At 38.3% G+C, this 22,310-nt stretch overlaps 1 protein-coding gene and 1 non-coding gene across 2 annotated transcripts; one reads left to right on the plus strand and one right to left on the minus strand.

Annotated features, from left to right (window-relative positions):
• Positions 1-13,991: 13,991 nt before the first annotated feature.
• On the plus strand, positions 13,992-14,064 carry TRNAR-UCU. The gene has a single exon. It is a non-coding gene; the product is annotated as a tRNA-Arg (tRNA).
• Positions 14,065-17,701: 3,637 nt separating this feature from the next.
• On the minus strand, positions 17,702-22,206 carry LOC113295752. The gene is made up of 4 exons (XM_026544076.1): positions 21,412-22,206; positions 19,015-21,231; positions 18,439-18,816; positions 17,702-18,217 (listed from the first exon to the last, which is right to left on the minus strand). Exons 1-4 carry the CDS (start codon positions 22,204-22,206, stop codon positions 17,702-17,704), a joined length of 3,906 nt encoding a protein of 1,301 aa, XP_026399861.1.
• Between the last annotated feature and the right edge of the window lie 104 nt (positions 22,207-22,310).

Genomic DNA, 22,310 nt, shown 5'->3' on the forward strand with positions numbered 1-22,310 from the left:
TAAAGGTTGTAAAATAAAATATAAAATTTATCATTATAATTCGACCAAAAACACACACTAATAAATATTAGTTGTTGAGCGAGGAGAATAAATATGAAAAGCTTTGAGAAAAACTTATATCTTGCGGTGATAATTAATCAACATACTTGTGGAAATAAGGCATCCATTTAAGATGTTTGTTGGTCTCCAACCAACATCTTTAGTGTTTATTAGTATTCGACGAACATCCTTGGTGTCTATAAGAAATATATAACTTTTTTACCATTGTTTTGTTTGAATCAAGAGACTAGATTTTCTAGCTTTATTTGAAAGAGCGAATGTAACACCCCTACTTTTTGCATTATGCATGCTAAATGATGTGTCATTTCAATGAAATGAAGCTTCATCTCAAGCTTGTGTTGCGCGTGAAGGACATATTAACCCAAAACTGAAATTGCACCATCATGGTGCATCACGTTAGTGGGAGGCTGGTCGAGAGCTATAATGAATCACTATGGCGCATTTCATAAGTTGCATTGGCTCAGAGCTATGATGCATCACTATGGTGTGTCTTCTCAAATTCATTATTGCGGAAGCAGGCGGACTTGGCCTATGACAAACATTTCCCCTTTTTCTACTTGTAGAAACGTCAATAAGACATATATAGGGAAGAGGTGTTGGTTGAAGGTGCATGTTGTAGTAATTCGATTGCGGTAAATAAGAGTTCGTTACTCGGACTTGAAAAGATTTTTAAAACAAAAATATATACACAATTTGTCACAGGATCAAGAGACACTAGGACTCAGAATTCCACCATTAATCATTCACACAATTCATATATTTATTCGAAACAATTATAGCTCAAATCATAAGGACTCTCATTCTTGCCAAGGTAGATTTTTAGAATATTTATTGTATATCACTAGCATGACGCATCAAAAGCACTACGACCAAGCATGCATCATCATACGATATCACAACCAATTACGAAAAATCATAAATCGATTAATAAAAAGTGCAAGTAGTCAAAAAAAGAATTAATATAATTATCATATGCATAAAGAACGGCTTCCTCCATCATCCCAGTGTTGGGGTTTAGCTAATCATAATAATCATATTCTCAAAATATATTTGATGCTCAAAGTATGATTAAAAGAGTTAAAAATTATAAAACATTGTTTTTAAGACTCACAGAAGACGTCCATAGAAGAACGACAAAAGGCAACTGCATCTAACTGCGACACTTCGCTGATGTTGTTGACGCTGCTGAAAATAAGTCTGCTATGGTGAGTCTGTTCTTCGTGTTCTTGAAGCTTTTTAATGGCAGCAGCAGCAGCAGGTGAACATTGCTGTTTTTCCTTCTTCTTCGCTCCTCCTGGCTCTTGCTCGACCCCAAACTCTTGATCACCTTTTCTCTCACTTCCCACCAGCCTTTATATACACAACAGGGTCCAAATAACTCGATTAAATCTGAGTTTATCTCCCTTTTTCCTTTCCCTCGAGTCTCGGTCTTCTCTTCAACTACAGGTCACGAATATCTGCTATTTTTCCTCTTCCTTACGCGCTGAGTTACTCTTAACTTTCCATATTGATGTGTACGAATATTAGGAGAATATTGACTGCACTTTCACACGTAACTTCCTTGATTATTTTCTCCAGAAAAGCCGATAATAACTCAACGTCCTGTTTACATCCAAACTCGGCTCCTAGCCAAATTTGATCCCGTCCAGCAACCTCAGCAGGCCTGTTTAGTTAATTATAGCCCATTCGTAACAAATCCAGCAATTGAATCTACTTCTAATTCGTCCATAAAATCGAACCCTAATATCAGTTCCGCTGCAAAGTCCTTTCCCGCCAAAATCTTGAGTTTGAAATGTGAAGAAGAGATGCCCCCTATCCAGCTCCGGTGTCCCTTTAGCAGCTGTCTGGAAATGGGTCACCCCTTAGTAATTAGGTTACTGGTGGGCCCGGGAACGTGTATAAAAATTAAGCGCAATGAAACGCGGGCCTACAGTAATACAGCAAGTGCACGGTCGTCGGTTGTAGCTCGTGCAAGTACGGGTCGATCCACAGAGATTGGGAGTGTTTTGTGTGTTTAGCTATTTGGGCTCTAAATTGCTATTGGGCTCTAAATTTGCTTTGGGCTTAGTGGGTTTGTTTGTAATGATGAAGTGCTTTAGGCCTTGGGCCTTTGAATTGAACTGAGCCTTGGGCTTTGAGTTAGGCTTTTGGGTTAAGCCCACAGTTGATTGAATTGGGACTCAGTTATGTACACAGTAGACTGGGCTTAACTTCACCCAATGATGAAATGGGCTTCAACTTTTGGTTCAAACCTGGGCTTCAGTTTGTACAAACAATGGACAGTGGGCTTAGAACTGAGAACTGAGCTTGGGCTCAGTTGAAGTGAGCTTTGGAGCAGCAGTGCAAAGAAAGCAGCAGCAGCAGGGTTGCAGCAGCAGCTGCAGCAGTAGAAGGAAAAGGCAGCTGCAGCAACAGCAGCTGCAGCAACAGCAGTGCAAAGAAAGCAGCTGCACAAACACTGAGTAGCAGGGTAGGGAAGCAACAACAGGGCAAAAGCAACAGCACAAGGGCTTCTGACTTAGTAGCAAAAGAGGAGTGTAAACAGTGGCTCTAGGCCAAATTGGAAGCAAACCAGAGAACAAAAGAATGGCAAAAACAGCAAAGATTAAACAGACTAAAAACTAAACAACAAAAGAAAGATGACAATGAAGAAAACAGTGTGAACAAGATAAATGAACCAAGGCCTAAGGCCAAGGGCAGGGATGTGGAGAAGAAGTAACAAAGCAAAGCTAAGGCATTCAAAAAGAATGGGAAGAGAATTAGCTTGCTATGAGCACTAATTTCTCCCAATGCTCAATCAAATCAGTGCAACCTAAGCATACAAAAATGGAATGGCAAGATAATCAGCTTGCTATGAGCACTGATTTCTTCCATTACTCAATCAATTCAGTGCTTCAAAGGTTTCTAGCCTAGCATTCCATTAAACTAACAGTAGTGAACTAAACATTAACATTACACAAACATCAACAGGAACATGCACATTTAACAGGAACATCAACAGAATATGAAAACAAGCACATTAACAGGAACATTAACATTACAACTAATGGAGAAATTGAACAATACACAGAACATGGAAAAACATGGATAGCAAACACATGAATTGAAAACATGATGAACTAAAACTGAATTTGGAATTAAAATTGCAAATTAAAATTAAGTCTACAAATACAGAACAGGGAAGAAAAATCTACCCAAGAGGAACTGGCTAGTCCAGCCCTCATGGCGATACACTGGCTAGTCCAGAGATAATCCATTACACCCACCACAGTCCCCTTTTTATACCCAATTACATGATTAGGGTTTACACCCTTTTCACCCAAAAATCCCCAAAACAGTAGACATTAGGGTTCTACCTAATGTGACAGAAAATCACAGTTAAATTCAATTACCTACCCTATATCACCCACTTTATCTTCTCCATGCTCTATCTCAACCTAATTAGGATTTATGTAAAAACCCCCAAATTGACAGAACTAGGGTTTGGTAAATTCTTACCCAAATTGATGTGATTTGACGAGTTTTTCTTCGACCCATTCTTCTCCTTGGTCCTCTGTTCCATTCCCATGCTTCAATTACTACTCGAGACTCACCTATTTGACTGATTTCTCACCTAGGGTTTCAGAGAAAAGAATGGTGAGAAATCAGTGAAATAGAGGGCTAGAGAGAGGGGTATTAGGTGGTTTAGGTAATATGGGTGGTTGTGATGATGGTATGGTGGTTGCATGATGGTTGTAGCAGGTGAAGAAGGTGCTGGTGATGATGGTGCGGCAGGTGAAGAAGGTGGTTCTGCAGAGGGAGGTGAGGAGGAGAGGTCGATATGGGTAGTGTAGGGGCTGTTTGTTTGAGGTCTAGGGTTCGGGTGCTCCAGTGTGTGGCGGCTTCATCTATTTTTGATGTTCAGCGAGACTAAGCCGTGAGATGTGGAGCTGGTAGGTAGATCGGACGGTGATGCGGAGGCAAGCGAGGAGCGACCGTCGGATGAAGGGATACAACGAAACGAACGGTACTTGATGGAGTTAGGTACTGTAGTGTAAGGCGGAGATATCAAACTTCGATGAACAGCAAGGGAGCAACCGTTGGATTCAACTACCATCTAATCTGAAGGCTTGGAATTTCAGCGCTGTGGCTTGGCAGAGACTTCAGATTTTGATGATCTATGAAGGAGCGACCATCGGATGCTTCTGAGAACTGATCTGATGGCTGAGAACGGAGGCGTTTTGTGTGTAGAAAATGAGGTTGTGCGCACCATTCTCGCGCTTCCCTTCGTGCTTCTTTCTCCTTTCCCTTCCTTTCTCCCTCTCTTTCTCCCGCTTTTTCACTACTTTCTGCTCTTTTGCTCCGCAAGTCATCCAGACTTTATTTATTACCTAAAAATGCAAATTAATTAATAAAAATATTTATTCTCGAAAACAATGAAAATACAGAATATGGGATAAAATGTAGAATTAATGCATAAAAGATGAGTTAAATGCCAACAAAAAGGGATATATATACAATATTGGCACTCATCAAATACCCCCAAACCTGAATTTTACTTGTCCTCAAGTAAAACAGAACTAAGGAAATCCTAACTATACCACTGTCGCTGGTCTCTCGAATGCATTTAGCGTATGCACTAAGCCTTTTAAACCACTAAGTGTCCCTAGTGGACGAGTGAAGTCTCGTGAAGGTTTACCAAGGTGTGCCTACAAAACCTAAGGACAAATATGAGCTCATATTCCATCAAATGTGACATGTGCAAAACGTTTAAGCTCACAGCAAAATGGAGATGTCAATCTAGTATCTATCAAGGAGGCACAATCCTAGCACTGATACAAAAAAGACATGTGATAAGAGTGTAAATTGTATCTACACATGTGTAAGAAAGATCTGAAGTTATGACTACTAATCACCAGAGATAGTTTCTCAGGCTAAGAACTGAGGTCGAAATCTAGCTAGCTGTCCGGACTTTACGAGATTGTGAATGAGTTGAGGTATTTCACAATTACTCGCGTGTACATCAATGGCATACACCCTCCTTGCTATTACAAAAAAACACAAAGATGACTCTTTACATGACTCTTATTTACATTGACTACTCTCTTTTATTTTTGGAACAAGAGATGATGAAATTGATAAATACTTGATTTTTTTTGTATTTTCTGATATTTTTTTCTCTTTTTTTTTTCTGAATTATACATCGTTTTTTTTTTTTTTTTTTTTTTTTTTTTTTTTTTTTTAAGAGTAAACACTTTTGATACAAATACAAAAGGAAACAAAATTACATGACACTTTGCAAGAGGTAGCCTTTTGATGCACCCAGTTAAATTCGATGGTTGTCTTTCTTAATGTAACCTCCACCTTCTATCCCAACCACCAAAGAACAAGCTAGTCAAGTTCGTTCAGTATTCTAAAGTGATTGGCATCGTAACTTCCTATCAAACACCTTGAAGATCGAGGCCATACATGTATTGGTAGATCGTGCGCGTGCAAATTTCTTATCACTATGTGAATTGTGCTAGAATCAGGTGCCTAAATATCTAGACTAAGACTCCTAAAATTACATATTTGCACAAGAGTCAACATTTCAAGGTAAATGAGCTCCATTTTATGATTCTTTCAATTTTTTTTTAATTTTTTGAATTTTTTCGATTTTTTCAAAAAGATGGAGTTTTGTTTTCAATTATGCCATATTATCGTGGTATCTACTCTATACCCCCAAACCTAAACTAACATTGTCCTCAATGTTTAAAATATGGAAAGAATTAGAATGCAACATATGGAAGGGACATGCTGAGTAGAGTAAAAGGAGAGAGAATACCCGATTTTCGGCGAAAGCAGAATTAAAACTAAAACTCCGTTATCCAAGGCAAAACTCCAACATATTTCGGAGTCACAATGGATGAGCACAAAATATATACAAAGGAATTTAACTAACACATTATCTACAAGAAAATTTGGTTTTTTTTTTAATGGATTGGACTTTTTGGAAAAATTTGGTTTTGTCGGAAGAAATTTTGGTTTTTGAATTGGGAGCAAAAGAAATTTTGGTTTTTTTTTTTTTTTTTTTTTTTTTTTTTTTTTTTGGTTTTTTAGAACAAGGGGAAAAGTAACGTAAAAATATATTTTTTTTTTTTTTAAAAAAAAAAGAAAATAAAATTTGGTTTTTGAAATGGGAGCACGCCCACTGTTTGTTTTGTGTCTGCTTTGTCTCCGCTTGGTTGAAAACTTTTTGTGGAACTGAGTCCAAAATCTCGGCCTAGAATTTGGGTACTCGGCCCACTAACGAGTTCAACTAGCGTGATCGGTTACAAGCTCAGCTGGGTTTAAAAACCCAGAATACAAAATACAAGTCCAAATTAAACAAGCTCACAAAAATTAAATACAAGCCCACAAATTAAACAAACAAGCCCACAAATAAATTATTACAAACCCAACAGAAAATAAGAGAAGCCCAAAAATTGGCTTTAATATTACAAGCCCACAATTAAAAAAAATTGGAAGCCCACAATTCGGGTTCTCTTAAATGGGTTACCTTTTAAGCACAGCCCAGCTGCTCTGATATTGTTGCAAAAACCCAGTTGGGTTTTGGTTCTTTTCCTTGGTGGCGTCCCAGCAGAGGAAAAACAGGTTTAGAACAGCAGGTCCAACAGCAAATGAAGTGAAGCAGATGCAGATGCAAATGCTATGCAGTGAAATGCAAAAATAGCTAATAAAACAACAAGAAAAACACAGCACCAATCCCCGGCAACGGCGCCAAAAACTTGGTAGGCCTCAAAGATATTATATTTAAATGCAAAATGGTCCCCGGCAGCGGCGCCAAAAACTTGGTGGGCCCGAGAACGTGTATAAAAATTAAGCGCAATGAAACGCGGGCCTACAGTAATACCGCAAGTGCACGGTCGTCGGTTGTAGCTCGTGCAAGTACGGGTCGATCCACAGAGATTGGGAGTGTTTTGTGTGTTTAGCTATTTGGGCTCTAAATTGCTATTGGGCTCTAAATTTGCTTTGGGCTTAGTGGGTTTGTTTGTAATGATGAAGTGCTTTAGGCCTTGGGCCTTTGAATTGAACTGAGCCTTGGGCTTTGAGTTAGGCTTTTGGGTTAAGCCCACAGTTGATTGAATTGGGCCTCAGTTATGTACACAGTAGACTGGGCTTAACTTCACCCAATGATGAAATGGGCTTCAACTTTTGGTTCAAACCTGGGCTTCAGTTTGTACAAACAATGGACAGTGGGCTTAGAACTGAGAACTGAGCTTGGGCTCAGTTGAAGTGAGCTTTGGAGCAGCAGTGCAAAGAAAGCAGCTGCACAAACACTGAGTAGCAGGGTAGGGAAGCAACAACAGGGCAAAAGCAACAGCACAAGGGCTTCTGACTTAGTAGCAAAAGAGGAGTGTAAACAGTGGCTCTAGGCCAAATTGGAAGCAAACCAGAGAACAAAAGAATGGCAAAAACAGCAAAGATTAAACAGACTAAAAACTAAACAGCAAAAGAAAGATGACAATGAAGAAAACAGTGTGAACAAGATAAATGAACCAAGGCCTAAGGCCAAGGGCAGGGATGTGGAGAAGAAGTAACAAAGCAAAGCTAAGGCATTCAAAAAGAATGGGAAGAGAATTAGCTTGCTATGAGCACTAATTTCTCCCAATGCTCAATCAAATCAGTGCAACCTAAGCATACAAAAATGGAATGGCAAGATAATCAGCTTGCTATGAGCACTGATTTCTTCCATTACTCAATCAATTCAGTGCTTCAAAGGTTTCTAGCCTAGCATTCCATTAAACTAACAGTAGTGAACTAAACATTAACATTACACAAACATCAACAGGAACATGCACATTTAACAGGAACATCAACAGAATATGAAAACAAGCACATTAACAGGAACATTAACATTACAACTAATGGAGAAATTGAACAATACACAGAACATGGAAAAACATGGATAGCAAACACATGAATTGAAAACATGATGAACTAAAACTGAATTTGGAATTAAAGTTGCAAATTAAAATTAAGTCTACAAATACAGAACAGGGAAGAAAAATCTACCCAAGAGGAACTGGCTAGTCCAGCCCTCATGGGGATACACTGGCTAGTCCAGAGATAATCCATTACACCCACCACAGTCCCCTTTTTATACCCAATTACATGATTAGGGTTTACACCCTTTTCACCCAAAAATCCCCAAAACAGTAGACATTAGGGTTCTACCTAATGTGACAGAAAATCACAGTTAAATTCAATTACCTACCCTATATCACCCACTTTATCTTCTCCATGCTCTATCTCAACCTAATTAGGATTTATGTAAAAACCCCCAAATTGACAGAACTAGGGTTTGGTAAATTCTTACCCAAATTGATGTGATTTGACGAGTTTTTCTTCGACCCATTCTTCTCCTTGGTCCTCTGTTCCATTCCCATGCTTCAATTACTACTCGAGACTCACCTATTTGACTGATTTCTCACCTAGGGTTTCAGAGAAAAGAATGGTGAGAAATCAGTGAAATAGAGGGCTAGAGAGAGGGGTATTAGGTGGTTTAGGTAATATGGGTGGTTGTGATGATGGTATGGTGGTTGCATGATGGTTGTAGCAGGTGAAGAAGGTGCTGGTGATGATGGTGGTGCGGCAGGTGAAGAAGGTGGTTCTGCAGAGGGAGGTGAGGGAGGAGAGGTCGATATGGGTTAGTGTAGGGGCTGTTTGTTTGAGGTCTAGGGTTCGGGTGCTCCAGTGTGTGGCGGCTTCATCGATTTTTGATGTTCAGCGAGACTAAGCCGTGAGATGTGGAGCTGGTAGGTAGATCGTACGGTGATGCGGAGGCAAGCGAGGAGCGACCGTCGGATGAAGGGATACAACGAAACGAACGGTACTTGATGGAGTTAGGTACTGTAGTGTAAGGCGGAGATATCAAACTTCGATGAACAGCAAGGGAGCAACCGTTGGATTCAACTACCATCTAATCTGAAGGCTTGGAATTTCAGCGCTGTGGTGCTTGGCAGAGACTTCAGATTTTGATGATCTATGAAGGAGCGACCATCGGATGCTTCTGAGAACTGATCTGATGGCTGAGAACGGAGGCGTTTTTGTGTGTAGAAAATGAGGTTGTGCGCACCATTCTTCGCGGCTTCCTTGCGTGATTTCTCCCGGCTTTTCACTACTTTTATGCTCTTTTTGCTCCGCAAGTCATCCAGACTTTATTTATTACCTAAAAATGCAAAATTAATTAATAAAAATATTTATTCTCGAAAACAATGAAAATACAGAATATGGGATAAAATGTAGAATTAATGCATAAAAGATGAGTTAAATGCCAACAAAAAGGGATAGATATATACAATATTTGGCACTCATCAGTTACCCCTTATCCAAAATCGAGGGTCCGTATAGTGAGTTTTTTGGGACATTTTCCGCACTTTTTCGGGGTTCCTCCGGGGTATTTCTGAGGTGCTTCCGGTACTCTATCAACGGAGGTCCAAACGCCGCATTTTCAGCCAATTTCGCCGCAAAACCTTATTCTTCTAAAAACACCTACAAATAAATAAAATAACCAAATAAGTATAGAATCGAGCACTAACACTATATACAATTGAGATATATTAGACACATAAATGCGTCTATCAGTGCATTAAGCGGAGATGCATCCTTAATCTATAAAGCTTGGTTGTGAATAAAATATGATGTGAAAATATCATCATATCGTGCTGCTTGATCGAGTGAGTTTCGTGATAAACATGCATCATTATTGTTACGTTGTTAAACCAAGAATGCACCACTAGATGCATTCCGCAGAAAAGGTCGATTGTGCATCACATGCGAAAGACCTTTTGGCCTATACGAACTAGGATTTGGTTGGACTTGGCCTTCAATACGAATTGACTTTAGTTTCTAGTCTCGAGGTTGATGAACTATGGTATGTGCTTATTCTCTTCGAGCTATGAAGTAGGGTACGTAGGAAGTCACAATGAGTTGCAGCATTTGTGGTCCAGCACATTGTTTCCCGTACCATATAATTGCGAGATGATTGTGACACACTTGATGAGGTAGTTGTTGTCCATTCCTTGGATGCTCATACTACTAATCAAGCCATTAGACGTAGGCATGCACCATATACAAATTGGGCATGTACAGGAAAAGAAGCTAACCGTTATGCAAGTTTTGGGAGCTTACATAATCCATTTACATCAAAAGGATGATGCAAGAAGAAAATGTCATGACTCTGGATTGATGCACCCTTGGTATGAGGAAGACTAGTGCATGCTTTCAGCTCCACATCGAAGTGAAGTAAGAAAACTGGAAATAGATGCGCAGACTACTCAGATGGCAGTCAACTGGGCTAATAAGATTAGACAAAGAATGGAGTTCCATATAAATTTTATCCATACCATCAAACACCTTAGAAGAATATATCTAAGAAAAAAATTACTAATAAATCTAACGAATGTAGAGGCTGTTTTTAAATGAGAAAATTAAAGCACCACTACTAGAGCCAAGAATTTTTTTAACCCTTAACTTGGCTATGCAAGCTTACGAATGATAAGAGAGTTTCTATTTTATGGGAAGACAACTACATTAAATTTTTTATACCCATTATCATAGGTGCTGCTAGTTTAAATTATGTCGACAGGGATGATCGTATTGTTGTAGTGTTTCGATTGCGGTAAATAAGAGTTCGTTGCTCGGACTTGAAAAGATTTTAAAAAAAAAGTATATACAAAATTTGTCACAGGATCAAGAGATACTAGGACTCAGGATTCCACCAATTCTTATACTCATGCGAATCAACTATTAATTCTAGACAATTATAGCTTATAATGATAACAAATATCGACTCTTTTCTTTGCCAAAAAATAGATTTTGTAAAGTATTAGATGTAAATCATAAGCATGATGCATCAAGAGTTCCTAGACTAAGCATACATCATCAGATAAAATCACAAATAATCAAGAAAAATCATAAATCAACTCATAATAGTGCAAATAGTCATAAAAGAATTAAATAGAATTACTCATGCATAAAGAATGGTTTCCTCCATCATCCCAGTAATGGGGTTTAGCTATTCATAATAATCATGTTCTAAAAATATATTTGATGCTCAAAATATGATTAAAAGAGTCAAAAGTTATGAAACAATGATTCTAAGACTCACAAGATGTTTAAAAGATTGAAAAAGGATAAAACAGAGGATCTACGACCCTCAGTAAGTGATTTATGATTTTTCGTGGGATGTAGTAATTAGGATTCGTTTCAGACTTGTGAAGGAAATGGAATTTTTAGATTTAATAAATATATACAAAAAATATTAACAGTATGGGCAAGAGTACTGGGACTAAAGATTCGGCCGTTTTTTTTCTTCAAATGGTTCAGAAATTAATTTTAGCAATTATAGTTCAAAAACAAAACAAATATTAACTCTAGTTTATTGCCAAGATAGATTTTATAAAATATTACTTTTATTTCTTAAGCATGGCATATCAAAAATCCCTAGGACTAAGCATACTCCGTCAAATGAAATCACAAGTAATTAATTAAAAATCTTAATTTAATTAAAATTAGTGCAAAAAGTAAATAAAAGAATTAATGAAATTACCACATGGATGAAATTCGACCTCCTCCGTCGTCCCAGTGTTGGGTTTAGCTCATCATGATAAAAACACGCTCAAAGTATTTATTTATTGCTCAAAGGGTGTTTACAAGGATGAAAATGGAGATGAAATAATAAAACAGTGAATGTGCGACCCACAGAAAGCGTCCAAAATGAACGACACAGAAGAAGTGATATTGTTACTGTAGCTCTAAGACCCACACCTACGACCCACGTCTGTGAGTCTATTTCACTGTTGAAAAACGACTGCTGATGCAGGTCCATTCTTCGTGTTCCTCATATTCATCATCAGCAGCAGCAGCAGAAACCGAGTTTGGGAAAACTCGAATTTCTTCTTCTCTGGCTCTCCTCAGCCCCCCAGACTCTCGACCCCCTCTCTAGTAGACCCAAAGAGCCTATTTATACCCAACAACAGCTCCAAATCTCGCCAATAACTCCAATATAATTCTTCATTATGCGGGCAGTGAATAACAATATTTTCCGAATATTTTCTTACCAAACTTGGAATTTCTTGCGAAAACTTCCTCCCTCCACGCTCCAAATCGATTCTTCACGACCCAAAGTGATGCTCGAGCCATTCCACATCATCAGAACACGTCCATAACTCTCCATGACGCGTGATTATCATCCTCCAGTGCATGCTTGCCCTGTTTTGAACTCGAGAATCAAAACACGTATTCCAGCCAAATTTGATCGAAACCACCACCCAAACTTTGTTCCTTATGCCAAATCACATCTTTCTGCCAATTTTCAGCGATTGAATCGCACTCTAACCCATTCATTTTGACAATCAAAATTCTGCCAGTTGAAAACTTCATTTCCCGCCAAAAACACAAATTCAAATTGTTGAAGAAGGTGCCCCTTATCCAAAGTGTTGGGGTGTGAATATCAATTGGGGTGGAAATAGTAATTTTTCTGGGTTCCTCCGGGACATTTCTGGGACGCTTCCGGTGCAATTCTGGGGTGCCTACGGTACATTTCTCCGGGGTGTAAAACACTGCTTTTTGAGCCCATTTCGCCGCAAGGGATTATTTCTCTAAAATTTCCTACAAGAACACAAAATAACACAATAAGTACTTAATCGAGTCTAACAATACAGAACATTGAGAACAAAATAGACACATAAATGCGTCTATCAGTAAGCGTCCAGAAAGAAACGATAGATGGTAACTGCAGCTAAACTACGACACTTCCTCTCTGCTGCTTGCACTGTTGAAGAACGACGGCCCTGGAGGGTCCGTTCTTCGTCTTCTTCTTCCTCCTCGAGCAGCAGCAGGAAGCTTTCCTGCAACTCCTTTTCTTCGCCTCTGCAACCTCCCTCTGGTCTCTGATCGACCCCAAAACTCTTGATAATCTTCTCTCACTTCGCACCAGCCTTTATATACCCAATCAGCTACAAAAATCCCGAGAAAATCTCTTCTTCTTCCTTTCTTCCAAGTCACGGCTTTTCTTTTCTACACGGCTGCTGATCCTTGTTCAAACTCTTCGTACGCGTCTTCTGTTGTTACCAAACTTTCCCAAGATATAAGGGAATCGAATAAGAGAAGATATCCTCCCTAATCCTCCACGCAATTGCCAAAACTGGACCCAACAGAATCCCGTGAAAACAGCATTCCCTATTGAACTTTGTTCCCTTTTCACAACTTATCCAGCCCAATTTGCTTCGTGAAATCACTTACACTATCCATGTTTAGCTTAATCACGTTCATCCCAACTGTTTCCAGCGATTGAATCTCTTCAAATCTGCTCCAAAATTCGAACCCTAAAAATTGTTCTTCGCTGCCCATAGTTTCCCGCCAAAACGAATGTTTGAAAACGTGAAGAAATGTGACCTTCCCCTATCCAGTCTCGGTCTCCCTTTAGCAGATGCCTGGAAATGGGTCACCCCTTAGCAATTAGGTTACCCCTTATCCAAAGTGAGGATCCGTATAGTAATTTTCTCCCATGGGCGCAAAAACCACTTTTTTAGCCAATTTCGCCGCAAAAGCTTATTTCTCCAAAAATACCTACAGGGACATAAAAAACTATAATAAATATAAAATCGAGCACTAATAATATATACAATTGAGATTATATAAGACACAAAAATGTGCCTATCATAGGTGGAAAGACAACTACATTAAATTTTCTATACCCATTATCATAGGTGCTGCTAGTTTAAATTATGTCGACAGGGATGATCGTATCACATTAAACTAGTCCAGTCGAATGGGTTATAGGTCGACTACATCAAGAAAAACGAGTTACATTGTTCAAGAAAAGTCGACACAACAAGACAACGTTTTCCCATAAGTAGGCTCATCAGTGTATTATTCCAAATGGTCAAAATTGAATATCAAATCAAGCACCCGTGGCCTAATGGATATGGCGTCTAACTTCTAATCAGGCGATTGTGGGTTTGAGTCCCACCGGGTGTGCTTTTTTTTATAAGTTTTTTTTCAACCTTTTCTTTTATTGTTTTTTTTTTTGAAACAGAGAAACATCCTTGGCCATCGGCGAAAACTCCAATAATCGGAAGTTTGGTACCCCGCGAACAGAATTCAGGTGTCAGTAACATCTGGACATACACATAAAGTAGGAACTTGATATAATGACGTTGACTAACACTGAGTTGCCACTGCTGACTGTAAAACAATGCAAAATCCTTTTAGACGTCTAGTTGTCGTCATTAAGTGATTGTTTGGTTCTCTTTGTCTGTTCAAACCAATGTAGTCAATATCGGATACCGGTTTGTCTCGGCTGAGTACCGGTACACTGGTACAATATTGTATCGGGGAGATCTCGGTATCAAATATCGAGGAGATATCGGTTCTAAATTTATATCTATAATTTATATTGTTTCATACAAAATTATATCTCAGGTCACACATAGCTTCTCTGAAATCCACCTCCTGCAAAGTCAGGTTCATATTTTCTTGTAATTTCAGCTCAATTTATGTGTCTCAAGTCATTCATTCAATTCAACTCTGACCACTCTTATTCAGTTCATCATCACCAGCTTTCTTTCACCACTGCAACAAACTCATCCTGCAATTCACCATTTCCTGTAATGCACAACCTCATCACTTGCCTTGTAACTCACCCATAGCCACCGCAGTTCACAGACCACCATCTCAATTGAACTGAGACAACACCACCAGAAAATATCAATAATTTATGTACCTTCCTCGCGTATTGTATCAAAACAAAATAAAATAAAATAAATTTATGTAGCTTCTTGACCTAGCAGCACCATTCTCCAGTCTTGAATTCAAACCTTCTAACTCCATTCAATCACCATCGATCAATAGTTGCCACCGTCTTCATCCCCTTCTTTCTGGGTTCAAATCAAAACCCACTGCAACTGCAGCCGCAACTCTTCATCTCAGTATCACCATCTCAACCACTCGGACCAACACCAGATCTCCTCCATTCAACTTCACTGTATCTGAATTCGATCTACCGAAAACCCATCTTTGTTCATCGATTCGTACCACCACAGAAACAACAATTCCTTTCTTGAATTCCGAAAATGCCCTCACAAATTACTGTAAAAACCAAATATCGCCGATAAATCGATGTACCGTTTTTCCCGTATCGGACGATATTATCGGTAAAAAATCGTATCGCGATATTAGGATTTCCGTATCGCTCAGCGTCCGATACCGGTAATATCGCCGATATATCGGCCGGTACGGACGAAATTGACTACATTGGTTCAAACCAAAGTGGAATGGTGTATTTGGTCCACAAAATTGGTTAAAAAGACCAAAATCAATAATTCCTGGGTGAAATGGATAGTTAGATTTTGATACTGTTTAAATGGACAAAAATGTAAAATAAGCAGGATGTAACCAGTTTCATCGTGCCCATTTTCAAATATTTTTTCTTATTTTTAATTTACACAGGATGTATCAAGTTTCATCCTTACTATTTTTTAAATTTAAGCTAGGATGAAACCAGTTTCGTCATTATTACTTTTTTTTTTGGCCATTTCATCCAAATTATTTTTTACTCGTCCATTTGAACCGTGATTTAAAAATATTTGGACAAATGACCCATTTTCCGTATTTGGTCATAGGACTAGAGATAAGGTGGGTACCAAAACAAGATTAGGCAACCATAACCATCAAGACCAAGTACATTTAAAACTAAAAAAGAAAAAAATGGTGTTTTTCTATGTAATACTAGTATAATATTTGTCATTTTTTGTTTGTTTCCTTTCTGCTTGCATCATCCCATTAATCAATTTTCGAAACACTTGCAAGTTACACCTACATAATCAAATTTAATGCTTCTGCTAACACGCAAACACTAAATCAAATATTTAGAACAAAAAATGTTTATCAATATATAAAAGATCTTCATACGATAACTACAAAAGGAAAATGGTTATTTTTCCTTCGGACAAAAAGGAGAATGAAAATAAAATAAGCTTATCTTAAACTAGATAGAATTAAGGAATACACTTTCCTATTTTCATGACCTCAAAGTGGTTCACAATTCCACTAAAGCTAAAAATAAATACAGGGCCGGCCCCAATGTATATGTGGCCCCAAGCAAAATATTCTCAGAAAGCTCGATCACCGTTTTTTTAACTAAGAAAAAAGTATAGAAAGAATAATTATACAACTGGTTAAGAGGCAAAGTCTTCGGCTTAAAAACAAAACGATTGCAAGTTCTCATCGAAATAAAAATTGATTCGTAGATTAATTCTTAAAAATGTATGCGACAACCTACAAAAGTAAAACTGTTTAACTGAAAGAACCATCTCAGCCGATGATATATTACTAGTTTATTATTAATTTTTCAAGCCAGATGAAAGCACAAAAATAGAACATTTGCTTATACTAGTTTGTCAAATATATATTCATACATAAGTTTATTTATTTTCGGTAGTCATCAAAATATTCGTCTATAAAAAAAAATCAAATATCATGTTTAAAATTAAAAGTAGATAAGTTGTCCATTATCCACCTCCAAACACTGTTAGATAGCTAATTTCATTTTTGGATTCCTTTTTAAATGTATAATCACGTAAAAATATACTTATTACTAGCCCTTAACCCATGCCGTAACGGTACGGGCCATGATGTTGGTTCATTTTTAATATATCGTATAATTTGTGTCCCGAATACTTATCAACTCCTTATAATTTAATATGGGTTTGTCATAAAAATAGTTGGGATTTTCCTCTCTTTTTTTCTTGTTTTTTCCTTTAATTTTTTATCGCCGGAGATTTGCTCAAACGAAAGAAATATAATCTTAACTTCTAGACAATTTTTTATTTAGATTCATTGCTTATAATGAGATAATGCTCTACATGAACATGGAAGTTTAAATATTTTTTGGAAATATGTCGTCAGCAGCACTCATCTCAGTGAAATCAACTAATCAATATCGTCCATAAAAGTCTCCCCATGCTCCTATTTCGCTCCAGCTGACTCATTTATCATGGTCATGTTGTCGATCCTCCAAATAGGCAGAGAATAATATTTTTTTGCATCGAACGGATGATACAAACTCTCCAATGTGACATGATTTTCCTGTAATTTTTCGACACCCATCAGGTGACAATGTTTAAAATGTGTACCAATGACCTTTTCGAAGGGATTGTATATATGCAAACCTCTGTCAATAAATCATCAACAAAGTATTGTGCCCAACAGTTCGTCTTAACGAAGGCTTTGGTAACTTCAAAAGTCTGTACTGTACTTAGTGAAAGCTAGAGTGATAGCAACGGAATTAAGCCGAAATGGAACGAGATCGAACGGAAATTGGACGGAGATTAGTAACATCTACCACAGCAGCCAACTTTCATTAATTCATAACTAACTACACCATAGTGTTTCATTACAGTATAAATACGACAATGATTGGCCGACAAACCCTAAATACGACTAATGAAGAAAAGACGTGTGTACTAACCCAGCTGGTAACCAACATCAAATAGTTAGGTGACACGACTCAATTGTTCTAAAGGCAGACGCATATATGAACAATGCATCCCAAAGAGTAAGCTAAAGAAGGAGAAGGTCTATGACAACACCCCTCTCCATCAGCAGATCCTTGTCCTCAAGGACTAAACTTCGGAAAATGATGAGCAATGTGCTTCACGTCCTCCCATGTAGCATCTGAAGGAAGTGGATTGGTCCACTGAATAATTAGTTGGGGTACATAAATGCCATTTCTGATAATTGTCCTGGAAACTAGAGCAGCAGCTGGAATGACAAGGAAGTGTCCATCAGTATCCAATGTGGGCAATGAGGGAGAAGGAATGTGGTTGGATCCAATGTGCTGCTTCAATTGGGAGACATGAAAAACATTATGGATTCTTGCTTCCACTGGCAGTTGTAACCTGTAAGCAACTTGACCAATTTTTTGAATGACTGTAAATGGCCCATAGTACTTTGCAGCAAGCTTCAAGTTTCTTCTGAGAGCTACAGAAGTCTGTCTATAAGGCTGTAGTTTCAGATAAACCTTGTCTCCCTCTGAGAAAACTCTATCAGTTCTCTTCATGTCAACATAAAACTTCATTCTCTCTTGAGATTTGTGAAGAGCTTCCTTAAGTAAGTCAAGCATTGCATCTCTCTACTTCAAGTAAGATTCAACCTCAGCCACAGAGGTAGTAGCAGTTGATGGAAAAGCTAAATGTGGTGGAAGGTAACCATACATGGCTTGGAATGAAGACATCTTCAGCTTGTGTGGTAATTTGTGTTGTACCACCATTCAGCAAGTGGTAGCCAGGCATGCCATTTCTTTGGTTGGTGACCACACATACATCTCAAGTAACTTTCAAGGCAAGAGTTAACTCTCTCAGTTTGACCATCTGTTTGAGGATGGTAAGCAGTACTTAGACGTAACTGAGTGCCCAGAGCTTGAAACAGGTCTTGCCAAAAATTGATGGTGAAAATCTTGTCTCTGTCAGAGATAATGGAAGATGGTAGACCATGGAGATTGAAAACATGTGAAATGAATTCTCTTGCAACAAAAGCAGCAGTGAATGGGTGGTGGAGACCAATGAAATGGATATACTTTGTTAGTCTGTAAACAACCACTAATATAACTGACTTCCTTTCACTCATGGGTAAGCCTTCAATGAAGTCCATTGAGATGTGTTGCCAAGCATGATCTGGAATAGGAAGTGGTTGTAGTAACCCAGTTGGAAATGTATGTTCACCTTTATTCCTCTAACAAACATCACAAGTGGAGACAAATAGCAGAACATCCTTCTTCATGCCAGGCCAATAGAAGTAAGACTTAGCTCTAATATAAGTGGCTTGCATTCCAGAATGGCCCCCAACAGCTGAGCAATGCAGAGAGTTAAGAATGTTGGACCTTGTTGTAGCAGAGCAACCAATATAGAGTCTACCTTTGTACCTTAATACCCCATTAGTATAAGAAAATGGAGTTGTAGTATGAGGAGTAATGCTTAGTTGAGTGATTACTTCTTGAGCTTTAGGGTCAGCAGTGTAACTAGCAATTACTTCTTGAGCCCAAACAGGCTGTGACAATGAAATAGAATTGCAAGAAGCGGGCATATGAGGTCTTCTTGAGAGGGCATCAGCTACTTTATTCTCTGAACCCTTTTTATACTTTACTTCATAATCAAAGCCTAGAAGTTTCATAAGCCATTTCTGCTGCAAAGTGGTAGAAATTTTTTGTTTCAGGAAGTAATTGATGCTTTGATGGTCAATGTGAATGATGAAGTGCTGACCTTGTAAATAATGCTTCCATTTAGTGACAGCTTGAACAATTGCTAACAGCTCCTTCTCATAAGTGGATAAGGCAGCAGCTCTGGGACCAAGAGGTTTGTTGTAGAAGGCTATAGCTCTCCCTTCTTGCATGAGTATAGCTCCAATACCTAAGTCACAAGCATCTGTTTCAAGGATGAACTGTTTAGTAAAATCAGGCAGAGCCAACACAGGGGTAGTTGTCATTGCTCTTTTGAGGTTGAGAAAAGTTGTGGTGGCTTCAGGAGACCAACTGAAAGCATCCTTCTTTAATAGGTCAATAAGTGGCTTACTGAGGAGGCCATAATTCTTCAAAAATTTCCTATAATAACCTGTAAGGCCCAAGAATCCTCTCAAGGCCTTCAAATTTGTAGGAGTTGGCCACCCAACCATGGCAAAGATCTTGTCAGGGTCATCCTTAACCCAAGTGTCTGTAATAATGTGTCCCAAGTAATCAATGCTAGATTGACCAAAAGAGCATTTGGAGAAGTTTGCTGTCAGCTGATGCAGTCTAAGAAGTTCCAAAGTTGTTTGTAAGTGAACTAAGTGAGTTTCTAAGGAAGGGATATAAACCAGAATGTCATCAAAAAATACCAGAATGAATTTTCTGAGATGTTGATGAAAAATATCATTCATTAGTGCTTGGAATGTAGCTGGTGCATTAGTGAGACCAAATGGCATTACCTTGAATTCAAAATGCCCATGATGAGTTTTAAATGCTGTTTTGTGGACATCTCCAGGAGAAACTCTGATCTGATGGTAACCAGACTTTAATTCAATCTTAGTGAAGAATCTAGACCCATGCAATTCATTAAGCAGATCCTCTATAATAGGTATTGGAAATTTATCCTTAATGGTAATGTTGTTCAACTTTCTATAGTCAACAAAAAATCTCCAAGTGTTGTCTTTCTTTTTGACAAGTAAAATGGGAGATGAAAATGGGTTGTGGCTTGGTTGTATGATCCCGGAATGGAGCATTTCCTTGACCAACTCCTCAACAATAGACTTTTGGATGTAAGGACATGTATAAGGTCTGAGGTTTACTGGTTCAAAATTTTCCTTGAGAGGAATTTGGTGATCCAATGTTCTCTCAGGTGGAAAGGTTTTTGTATCAGTGAAAACATCAGAGAACTCATTAAGTAAGGTTGTGATGGGTGGTGGTGTAGGGAGGGGTGTAGGAGAGCCTGAGATTGAGAAAAATTGGCCCACAATGCCATGAGAGTGTTTCTGAAAAAAATTCTTAAGTGCAGAGCCACTCATCATACTTAATGAAGACTTTTGGTGAACACCAGTTAATGTAATCTTCTTACCTTTGTGTTTGAAGGTGATACAAAGTTTGGAAAAGTTGAAATGAACATCCCCCAAGTTTCTTAACCAGTCAGCACCCAAAACAATGTCACACCCACCTAGAGGAAGTAGTCTCAAGTCCCCAGAGAACTTGTAACCTTGCATAGTCCATTCCAACTGAAAGAAAACCCCTGAGCTCACAGTTTTATCACCATTAGCTACTGTGACCAATAAATTTCCTGTCTGAGCAATGGAACACTGTAAACTGACAGCTAAAGCCGAATCTATAAAGTTGTGAGTGCTGCCAGTGTCAGTTAAGATGGAGATGGCCTTCTTTTTAATAAAACCAGGAATTATGATAGTTTCCCCTGAGACAGTACCAGTTAAAGCATGTATGGAGATTACCATATCACTTTCCAGTGGAGGTTCCTCATCAGTTTCATTTGAAGTATCTACACCAGTGTCATAAATTTCCTCAGCTTCCTCCCCTATAAGTACACATAAGTACTGCTTCTTACAAACATGGCCCCTCTTGTAAGCTTCATCACAGTTGAAACAAAGACCTTGAGCTTTCCTTGCTTGTACCTGCTCAAGAGTAAGTCTTTTTAGAGGCAAGTTTGGTATTGTCTTTGGTTATAGAATTGGGGGTGGAGGTGGGATATAGGTAGGTTTTTGTGTAGTAGAAGTAGAAGGAATTGACTTGGTGTTTGAATATGAGGGTGATAAAAATTTGGTAGTGGTTTTGTTTGCTTTTTGTTGCATAACAAGGGTCCGTTCTTGCATTCTAGCAAGTGAAAATGCATGAAGTAAGGTTTTTGGGTCAAACATAAGAACTGAACTTCTTAATTCTTCTTTCAGGCCACCAATGAAACTAGCAATGAAGTAGGATTCAGGAAAATCCTGGTGCACTCCCAATAATAAAGCCTTGTAATATTCAAACTCCTCAAAATAAGCATCAACAGTAGTAATTTGAGCTAATTTATTGAATATGCCAACAATGTTATCATGTGCAGGGTTTTCAAATCTAGCACACACACTCTGACAAAAATATGGCCAAGGAATAACAGCCTGTGTAAGACAAAAGTTATCATACCATTTACTTGTCTTACCATCCATATGAATTGCTTCCATCTTTGTCAAGTGAAGCTCAGCGATATTGTGCATCTGAAAATAATATTCACACTTCTGAATCCAGCTTTTTGGGTTGTCCCCATCAAATCTAGGAAAGTCCAACTTAGGCGTTCGATGAAAGTGATTTGAATCGCGACCCCTAGAATGAAAATTAGAGTGAAATCCACCATTATTAGAACCTGAAGCATCTTGAGTGGAAAAAAAAATTTCCAACTGAGATTGAATACTTTTGTCTAAACTTTTTTCAATGTCAGTTTTAAGATTCAACATACTAGTATCAATTTCCGTCTTCATCGACTGAAGGTCATCTTTAGTAGACATAGTACTGAATTGTATGGCTAAGTTGTTTACCTTTGAATGTAATTTATCGATTTCGATCTGTTGTTTATTGTTGGTTTCTTGAAGCTCCTTGCAAGTTTGAGCCACCATTATGCTAGTACGGAATGGCTCTGATACCAGTTGTACTGTACTTAGTGAAAGCTAGAGTGATAGCAACGAAATTAAGCCGAAATGGAACGAGATCGAACGGAAAT

The sequence above is a fragment of the Papaver somniferum genome, chromosome 7, assembly GCF_003573695.1.
Source record: "Papaver somniferum cultivar HN1 chromosome 7, ASM357369v1, whole genome shotgun sequence".
Taxonomy (NCBI): domain Eukaryota; kingdom Viridiplantae; phylum Streptophyta; class Magnoliopsida; order Ranunculales; family Papaveraceae; genus Papaver; species Papaver somniferum.

Excerpts from the sequence above, each read along its gene's own strand:
- LOC113295752 (XM_026544076.1), bottom strand. The coding sequence starts at position 22,206 with ATGGTGGCTCAAACTTGCAAGGAGCTTCAAGAAACCAACAATAAACAA. Across the intron at positions 18,817-19,014 it reads CATTTTCTTATACTAATGGG|AGGAATAAAGGTGAACATAC; the intron begins GTATTAAGGTAC and ends GATGTTTGTTAG. Across the intron at positions 18,218-18,438 it reads CAGATGGTCAAACTGAGAGA|AGAGATGCAATGCTTGACTT; the intron begins GTTAACTCTTGC and ends TACTTGAAGTAG.